This window comes from Paroedura picta, chromosome 11 (assembly GCF_049243985.1).
Source record: "Paroedura picta isolate Pp20150507F chromosome 11, Ppicta_v3.0, whole genome shotgun sequence".
NCBI lineage: Eukaryota > Metazoa > Chordata > Lepidosauria > Squamata > Gekkonidae > Paroedura > Paroedura picta.
In genome coordinates this window covers 20,616,390-20,626,584 of record NC_135379.1, presented here as the reverse complement: position 1 = coordinate 20,626,584, position 10,195 = coordinate 20,616,390, and the positions used below count along the sequence as shown (strand labels likewise).

Genomic DNA, 10,195 nt, shown 5'->3' with positions numbered 1-10,195 from the left:
CTAGTAGCTTGTCTTTTAAAAAAAAATACTTCTTCGTGGACTCCGGCAAACCTTGCTTTGCATATTCATTTTTCCTCTCTTGCAGCTCTCACGAGCCTTTTTCAAACGGAACAAAATTTATTTCTCAAGCTGTGGGAGGAAGGCATCCACACAATCGTCTTGGTAAGTGACCAAAATCAAATATATACAAGATATCTTTGCTTAGAAGTTGAGCAAACGAACTATGCAGCATCCTATTGCCTTTTGAATACGTTCTCAGTGTTAACGTCAAAAGAGATTGCTGTGAAGTAATCCTGTTAGCTCTTGGCTGCATCAAGGGGGCATTTGAGGGACGCTTTTGTAAAGGAGAAGGGGGCTAACGGTTCTCTGAATAATATGACTTTGATACTAAGGAAACAAGCTGAAAATAGCTGACTTCAGAAGCAACGTTCAGCAGGGTGCTGTTCTGCTTTTCTCCTTTGTTTGCCAAAACATCTATCTGCAGTTTTGTCTGCTTTGAAGAATGCAATAGGCAATTTGTAAATATTTTTAATGAGTATGTGGAACTGTACAAAAGCCATGAAAATAAAAGAAGAGGAACGAACTAGAAAGGCTTTAGTTTCAGTTTCCATTTCCAGAACTGCAGCTCTCTAGAGCAGAGCATTCCTATAAGGGATTCTAGCCTTTCCTTTCACAGACTTATAAGAAAAAGATACAGACATGAAAGCACAGTGGAAGTGCCTAAATTAGTGAATGAAGAAAAATAATTTTCAGGAGGATCTCATGTTAATAAGAGGCTGGAACCCCTTCCAAAGGCATGCGGGAACAAGTCCCCGCCCTGGCATTTCTTTACCATGGTGGAGGATTGTGCCACTTGTTGATCTCAGGTTCCCGGTTGCCCCTAGCCACTGGTAGGAGGTGTGATGGAAACGTTTCCAGATCCAAGATGGGTAATTCCTAAAGATTTAGGCATGGAGCCTGGGAAGCACACAGACCTCAGTGGGTACAGTGCTGTAGTCCATCCTCCAAAGCAGGGGTAGTCAAACTGCGGCCATCCAGATGTCCATTGACTACAATTCCCATGAGCTCATGGGAGGTGCCTTGGGTAGACATGTACACAACTATTCTTCCCTGTCACATTCTGCATGATTACACCACTTCTACAGTTTCATGAAGCCTGAAGAATATTTCAGGGGTTCCTCAATGGTAAAAAAGTTGAGAAAGCTGTTCTATGCCATTATATCTGGTTGAGTTTTCCCTCCCCAAATCTTCAAAGGCTCCTAGAAAGGGCCCTGCCCCCTCCCCTTGTCTTTAATGGCTGAACTAAGCTTGGAATACTGTGGTTGCTTAGCAACAGCCACTATGAAAATCTATTCCTTAAAGCTTCAGGTGCTCCTTTTATCATTTGGGGTTTTTTTAAAAGCCCCTCAATGTCTGTGTTTTAGGTTTCACATTTTTCTGCAAACCTGGGGCCCTTTTCAGGTTTATAGAAATATCTGCCTTGCCTGTGCACAGATCCAAGCACTGGATTTTAAGTACCCCAAGATTTGGCTAGAAGTATATAAGTATTTATTACCCTTCCTCCAAAGACAGTGGGGAAGCAATGACAGTAGTTTTATCCCTTCATAATTCTCAAGAACTTAGCACCTATGACTAGTATTGCCAGCCTCCAGGAAACAGCCTTTATCTGGAGTCCAAAGATTGTTCAGTTTCAACTGGCACTGTCTCAGAGGCTCCAGGATGGAAAGGTAGGCTTCCACAGCTTTCATTTAGTTAATTCCAAAGAAAATGACATAATGCTTTCTATCTAGCATCACAGAAATGGTTCTTAAGCAACATTTACAGACCAATAATTAAATGTAAAGTCATGTATTTCCCTGATTCAGAGAACACTGGTCTAAATACTTTTGTTTGCATCCCCACACTAACTCTTATTAGTCTGTACAGTATATTCTATTGGTGTGTCTATGTGTTTTCATTGTTTTTAGGTATGTGTGTACATGTTTGACATTTTTAAATGTTTGCTGTCTTGGAGACCTTGATTGGCGTGGAAAAGTAGCATAGAAGTGTTTATCTAGCATTAAATGCTCTCTGAAATAAAAGCATTTTACAGGCCTTTCTGAATGCTGAAACTGAAGGGCCCCTCAATCGCCCACTTTGTTAAGACATTCCAAAAGACTGGGCCTGCCACAGAAAAAAGCCCGTGGCCTGTCACTAGGCAGACAATGCCTAAGAAAAGATCTATCCGAAAAACACAAAGTTGGCTTGTAAGAATACACCAGGAGATAAAATTTGATAAATATGAAATGCATTAAATTGTTCAAAAATACCTGAAATAAACTTTTGGAGACTTTTGTTTCATTTGGCATTCCCTCAATGACCCCGCCTTCCTAACCAGCATTTTATGTTTTGATTTTGTTTTATATGTATCCTAGGGACAAGGCCTGTTGCATTCAGGAATTAAAAAGGTGCTAGATGGGGAGGGGGGCGGGTGGAGGAAGAGAGGTCATCTGCACATGACCTCTCCCTCCCCCCAGGACCTGGAAAGGCTGCAGGTAGCTGTTAGGGAACTCATTGGCAAGGGCAGCTGTCATGCAGCAGGGATCTGCAGCCTCCGAGCCTCATAGGGAAGTGGAAGGAGGAGGGGTGGGCGGGGGTGGGGGATGAAAGGCGATTGGTTGGCTGCTGGACAGACAGGCAGGCCAGTTGGAGGAGGAGGCATTTAGGGGTGGGACAGCTGTCCTGAGGGGGTGTTAAGTGCTCAGTGGCACTTAAGCCATGAAACCAGCTCCTCCTCTAATCCCTTACCAGAAATATATAGTGATACAGATAGATATTTAACTCTTTTTTGTATCTCTGTTTTTTAATTGTTTTAATGATGTATGTTGGGAGGGCGTTGATTTTATCATGTACATTTAAATTGCTAGCTGTATGCGTGCCGACAGTCCACTACCTGATGATGATCTAGCCTGGAGGGCCCATGTGATCTCCTGTGCCCTGAATTCATCTGAAGACCTGGCGGAAGAGCTCCATCATTCTGTGATTCATATATCATGGCTAGAGAGGAAGAGAAATCATTTGAGTTCCATATATTATCGATATATCATTTTTTTTCTTTTTCAGGATATAAAGAAAGAAGAACAAGACATTGCATCATTAGAAAGCAAAACTCAAATATGGGGAAGAAAAGGTAACTTTAATGGAAACCATGCCAGTGATTCAGACAAAATGTCTGAATGCCATAGAAAAGTGATAATGAACCTGAAGTATCAAGGTTTCCCAACTCAGTATGTTCAGAATCTGTGAATCAAAAGCTATAGCTCCAGGAACAAATGGCAGTGTGCTCGTGGTGAGCATCAACCTGTTTTGGCCTAGGCTTGGATTTGGAAGTCTTCAATTAAACGACAGTTTGTTCTGACATCCAAATTGAAGTTTATTTCATGCTCATATATCAAGACTAAACAATTAGAACACTAGTTATTGGGAAATAAACACATCTACATTTAGACATTACAACAAGTTAAAGAGGGTAAAGGCTTTATTTATCTTAATATAGCTAGACCCCCACTTTTCTTCCCAAGGAAGACAAAAACAATGGTTGCTAAGCTCCCACTCTCATCTTTCATTTCCCACCAGCATTGTTACAGCCACTGGGAGAAAAATGATCTGTAAAAAAGGCTGGCAGCAATAACATAGTCACTTCTGGGGGGAAACCCTGAAATGATCTTGGGCCTCTCTAGGAATTGCCAGGTGATTCCAGTGACCTCTACAGAGGTGTTGTGATAACTTCCTGGTTTTTCCCAGACATCATGCCATGGGTGACATTGCCCACGCATTTTCCTGCACATCCTGGTTTCCTGCTGCCTTAGATCCAAAGCAGCTTACAAAGCAGCTCTCCCCTCCTCTATTTCACCTTCACACCAGTAACCATGTGAGATAAGTTAGTCTGACAGAATGAATGGCCCAAGAGTCTGTGGTAGAGTGGAGATTTGAATCTGGGTCTTATAGGTCCTAGTTTGTCTCTAACCACTACAGTACAATGGCATTAATTAGTATCTTGCCTGGATTCCAGTTGTGCTTTGTAAGCAAGAGGAGAGAGAGAGCTTAACAAAGCAAGCTGTTAAATACCACGAACAAACTCCAATTTGTTTTTAACATCTAATTGTAGTTTTTCGCAGATTCCCAAAATCTTGCTATTTCCAAATTTAAACTTTTTCACAGTTACAAGTTGAACAATTACGATCTTAGTTTCAAATCAAACCTTCATTAATGTTTGGTATGCCAGATAGGGTAATGTAAAGGATAAGTATGCTCAATATTAAAGGGATGTAGGGAAAATGTTCACATTTTATTTCTTTTTTTTTTCAAGTGCCGAATTTAATAACTTCTGGTTCTTTTTCTTAAAGGGCTAAAACCAAAAGTGTTAAGAAAAATGACCAGCAAAATTTGCCTGAAAAAATTGATGACTGGACAAAAGAACATGTGAAACAATGGGTGACAGATGAACTTAAGATTGAGGAGAAACATGGTAATACCCTTCTTCAGCAAGAAGTGACAGGCACCAGTTTGAAGCTCTTGCAAATGCAACATCTCATTGCTATGGGGATAACCTATGGCCCAGCCATACAAATTATGCATGCACTAAAAGAGAAAGATGATCCAGGAGAGGGCACTAGCAAAGTTCCCAGTAAAGAACCCAGCACAGAGACTCTTGCTGCTAAATCTTCCATGAAAAACAGAGATGGAGGAAGAATGGAAGAAAATGCCCAAGGAAAATCAAAGTCAACTGATATTTATGAATCATCGGAACTTGCAAAAACTGAATCACCACAGCCTGCCATTCAAGAAACAATAGACAATGTCACTGGCCCAGAAGAGGACAAAAAATCATTTCCAAACCAACAAACGTGCCTACCATATCCTTTCGATGACTTCCACAGCGGCCACCGTTATATACAACAACATGTTCTCAGCATTCCTGAGACAGGGCCACTTAACCTCATTGAGCCAGCTCACGAGTTTAAACTTTTTGCAAATGCAATTGAGAATGCAACTGAAGAGAATCTGAAGATGAAATTTTGCAATGAGGTTTTCAGATTTGCTGCAGCCTGCATGAATTCTCGCACCAATGGCACTATCCATTTAGGAGTACAGGACAAACCTCATGGGGAAATTGTTGGAGTGAAAGTTGAAAACAAAGATATATATGTTTCCTATTTTAATACCATGATAAAGAAATATTTTGAATGTGTTGTGGATGTTGCAAAAGAATGCATTAGGGAACCTAGGTTTGTGGAAGTATTACAGCAAAATAATACTGCCTCGTCTACCTTTGTCATTGAAGTAGATGTGATACCAAAGCATTCTTGTTGTCAATCTAAATATTTCCCTAGTAAGATATACAATTACAAAGCAAACAAATGGGAGTCATGTTTTTTTATAAGGGATGGCGCGTCTTCTAAAAATCTCCCTGAACAGAATAAAGAACGTAATTCATTTATATCCAAGTTGGACAAATTAGCAGCTTTGCGGAAGGAAGCTGAGGAAGAATATCGAGAAAAAAGGAGGAAGAGAGATTGTGAAGGTCACAAGCTAGTGAGCCTACTCACTGGAAATAACGACTTGCTAGATGACTCTCATTATGACTGGTATATTTTAGTCTTGAACAAATGCCACCCATCTGATATAACACACGTGAACTTTTTGCAGGAAATAAACCTATTTGCTGTTCTAGAGTTTGATCCTGAGTCAGCAAGCAGCGGTGTGGTCAAAGCATTCAGAGAAAACAGAGCTGCAAACCTTCATATTCCAAATAAATACCAGAAGCCTGGGAAATTAGCTTCTGAAACAATTGAAGAGCTGAATTTGTATCAGCAACCAAGCTGGGTTTTCTGCAATGGTATGTCACACCTGAGGGGTGAAGAATTGCAGCCATTGGACCCTAAACTATGGCAGCAACAGAGGGCTGCAGAGGTCCGAAAACTGATTTCATTTCTTTCCCATCCAGACATAATGCCAAGAGGGAAGGTTCTGGTTGTGTTTCTTCTGCTATCCAAAGTAGAGGATCCAATTGATCCCATGATTGAAGTATTTTGTATGTTTTATCAAGAGCTTCGAGGACTTGATGACATGCTGTGTATTTGTATTGGGAAAAAAACTTACCAGTGCTGGAAAGACCTCTTGCAAGCCAGATCTATTGAACCAGATGCACTAGCAAACAGATGCATATCTAATCTGAGCCTGGACATGGTGAATGGTACTATCCTAAAATTAAGATCAGTGACACAAACCTCTCAGAGGTTTTTACCATCAAAAGGATTTTCTTCTACAGTTCTCCCAAAGAAAGAAGAAGACTGCATGACAGCGTTGGAAATACTCTGTGAAAATGAATGTAAAGACACAGAGATTGAGAAAGATAAGGATCGTTTTTCTAAATTTAAAAAATCCCAAGAAGAGCATTTTTATAGAGGTGGGAAAGTGTCTTGGTGGAATTTTTATTTCTCCTCTGAAAACTATAGTTTGCCTTTCATTAAGCGTGACACGTACGATAAACTCAAAGAGCTGATCGAATCAGAGTCCCAGCTCCTGAAACAATCTCCTACAACAATTATCAACCTCTACCATCATCCAGGCTGTGGCGGCACTACCTTGGCTATGCATATTCTCTGGGAGATGAGGAAGAAATTTAGATGTGCTGTTCTGAAAAACAAAACACTTGATTTTGCAGAAATTGGAACACAATTGACCACCTTAATCACATATGGGACATCAAACCAGTTTGATTATTTGCCCGTTTTGCTTCTTGTGGATAACTTTGAAGAGCAAGAAAATGTTTACTTGTTGCAGCGTGCTATCCAGTCTGCTGTAACCGAAAAAGGTATTAGGTATGAAAATCCTCTGGTTATCATCTTAAATTGCACGCGGTCACAGAATCCTGGAGGAAGTTCAAAGAGCAATAGTCTGAACAGTATTGCTCTGAAGCAAAATCTAAGTGTGAAAGAACAAAGAGCTTTTGAAGAAAAACTGAAAGAAATTGAAGACCAGTATGAGAATCCTGAAGATTTTTATTCATTTATGATTATGAAAACAAATTTTGATCAGCAGTACATTGACAATGTAGTCAAGAACACGTTGAAAGGTCTTGACATTACAAGCAAGCAAGCTCAACTTATTGCCTTTCTGGCACTGTTAAATTCTTATGTTACAGAGTCCACAATCTCAGTCTCACAATGTGAAGAATTTTTAGGAATTAGCACCAAAAAGGCTTACTGGGGTAGAGAAAGTTTAGAAGACAAGATGGGAAATTGCTCCAACATCATAATACAAACTGAAGTGCAGGAATGTGGCCGCTACAAGGGGGTACGGATCAGCCATTCACTCATTGCTAAACAATGTCTAGAAGAATTTAATCACACATACAAGTTTACTAAAAGTGAGATTACGCTTTCATTGTTACAAAATAATTTATTTTATGACACTGGCATAGGGAGAGACAAAATACAGCAAGATGTGCAAAGCATGCTGCTTACAAGACACCGAAAGGAACATGGAGATGATACAGACACATTGTTTTCCCCATTAATTGAAGCCATTCAAAAAGAAGAACGAGGAACTGAAGTTGTACAGGTGTTAACAGAAGGAACCCAAAGATTTAGCCAGAATGTGTTTCTTAGTCAAGCCTTAGCAAGGCACTTCTACATTAAGGAGAAGAATTTTGGTCATGCCTTAGAGTGGGCATTGAAAGCAAGAAAAGGGGCACCTAACAATTCATATATATCAGACACTTTAGGCCAAGTTTATAAAAGTGAGATAAAGTATTGGCTTGAGGCAAATGCACAGAAATCTATCATAAGTGTTGATGTTCTGAGAGATTTGTTGAACCTTGCCAAGAATGCCTCAGAGGCATTTAAAGTATCCCAGCAACAAACAGAAAACAAAGAGAGTGAAAGGGAAGATTATCAGCGTACAAAATACAAAAGAAGATATGAAATATATAATACATCTGGTTATCTGGGGGAAATAGAAACTGGGCTGTACACTATAGAAATTCTTGAATATATTCCTTTGTTCAGTGAAAAAGATGAACTCTCTAGAAAACATCTCATACACTTCTTATCAGGAAACCAGGGCATCCCAAAATCCACATGGAACACAAGAAGTGAAGAATATAGGTTGATCCTTGAAGAGTATGGGAGCTACTTAAGTGCTTTGCAAGGAAGTTTTAAAAAAGCATTTGACTTTTTTGAGAACTACTTTGTCTTTCTGAAACCAATGAACCCTGAAAAAGAAATCGTTGAGCTCAAAACACGGAAGAAAGTTCAAGAACTTTTCAAAAAATATGTAGAAATATTTTGCAAGTCTGATATGGAGCAGTTAATGAACTCAAAGCTGAGTTCATCTTTGCAAGTGGAAAATTATAGAAAAAGTTTAGAGGGATCCAAAGCAGACAAGTTTTCTGGGCTTTTGGAACATCTCGGTAATCATGAAAAATCAAGAAGCAAACTGGAGGACATAGTAAAGAAGTATAGTGTTTTGCTTGCTCAGAGCTCTACCAAATCTCTGCAAAGAGATAAGCAGAATTTTATCTTGGCCAATATCATTCTCCATTGCCTCAATCCAAAATCCAAGACAGTGAGACCTTTTTCAGAGCTGAAAGAGCAGCTCAGAACAATCCTCCAGTCACTTGGCCCAGAGCACCGATTTGCAGAGCCATACTTCTTAGCTTCCTTGTTGTTCTGGCCTGAAAATCAAAAGCAGCTAGATAAAGATTCTAAGCAAATGGAAAAATATCTCACCTTATTAAGGAAGGCATTTAATGGGCAATACTGGCAAATGTGTCGTTCCAAGCAGCCTATAGCCCTTTTCTACCTTGGGAAAAGCAGCTATATGAACAAATTTATTCACAAAGGAAAAATCGACTCTTTTCTGTGCAGCAAAAACTTGAGCGCCTTATGGCAAAGTGGAGAGCTATGGAAAAAGGAGAATGTTAAAGACCTTTTGCTTCGGTTGACTGGCAAGGCAGAAGATAATCTTGTATATGTGGATTACGGCACCGAGGAAGACATTAGGATACCAGCACGGCCTGTTTTCTTGGGTCAGCTGAAGAGTGGCCGAAGCATAGAAAGAGTGTCTTTTTATTTGGGTTTTTCCATTGGAGGCTTGATAGCCAGTGACATAGAGATCATTTAACAGTTTAAAACTGATGCCCCTCTAACTTTGTAAACGGACAGCAGCATTTCTTTTGTCTATAGCAGCTGCAAGAGGCATATGCTACCCCCTACCCAGTGTCTGCCATTGTCAGCCTGAGCAAGCTAATAATGACTAGAGTAAGGGTCCCCCATCATGCTTTTGGAAAGTAGGCAAGGCCAGGTGGGGATTTTGCCCAGGATGGTTTCTGATTGGCTGAGCAACTTTTGGGGGGAATAGCTCCCACCAATGATCTTCACTGAATGACTGAAAGGAAGCTGAATGTTCAGGCAAGAAAATGTTTTTAGTATGTTAGTTTTAAAAGGTATCCTATTCAACACAGCTTCTGCCGGAAATGTTTAAGACTTATTATTAGAATTATGCATAACCTCATTCTGTGATATTTTGTATTTGGCGCTGCTCCCTGTGATGACAGTTTTGTAGTTGTACCCACTACCCTGTGTCAGAATTCCAAAGACACTGGCAGGTTCAAAAGGTTGGGGATCCATGGGCTAGACTCAGGGTAGTCAAACTGCGGCCCTCCAGATGTCCATGGACTACAGTTCCCAGGAGCCCCTGCCAGCAAATGCTGGCAGGGGCTCCTGGGAATTGTAGTCCATGGACATCTGGGGGGCCGCAGTTTGACTACCCCGGGCTAGAGAATAGATTACCAGGACTATTAGTTATTGATATTCTTGTCTGCTACCAATTTTCTAACAATCTTTTCGTGAATATTGTTACACTGTCAGATATCACCCAGCTTGTTCAGTGCATGTTAGAGATCAAATTTTTAATGTTATTAAATGTGTTACATGTCATCTGCCCTATTGCAAACAGAAAGGCGGCTTTAATTTGTCATAAAACCAGTCCTTGATTTTTCCCCAAAATGTAATTTTTCTATTGTACTTGATTTTTTTTCTTAGAGTCTTTTCTTTTAAATTTCTCCTTCACTGTTTCAATCAGCCTTTCTCAACCGTTTTGCCATTGAGATACCCCAGAAGTCGTGTGATCGTGCAGAATATAGTTGGGG

At 40.1% G+C, this 10,195-nt stretch overlaps 1 protein-coding gene across 1 annotated transcript; it reads left to right on the top strand.

Annotated features, from left to right (window-relative positions):
• On the top strand, positions 1 to 9,714 carry LOC143820965 (sterile alpha motif domain-containing protein 9-like). Its single transcript, XM_077304417.1, has 3 exons — positions 1 to 162; positions 3,103 to 3,169; positions 4,386 to 9,714. The coding sequence occupies exons 2-3, from the start codon at positions 3,156 to 3,158 to the stop codon at positions 9,166 to 9,168; spliced, it is 4,797 nt and encodes a 1,598-aa protein (XP_077160532.1). The 5' UTR covers positions 1 to 162; positions 3,103 to 3,155; the 3' UTR covers positions 9,169 to 9,714.
• The last annotated feature ends 481 nt before the right edge of the window (positions 9,715 to 10,195 follow it).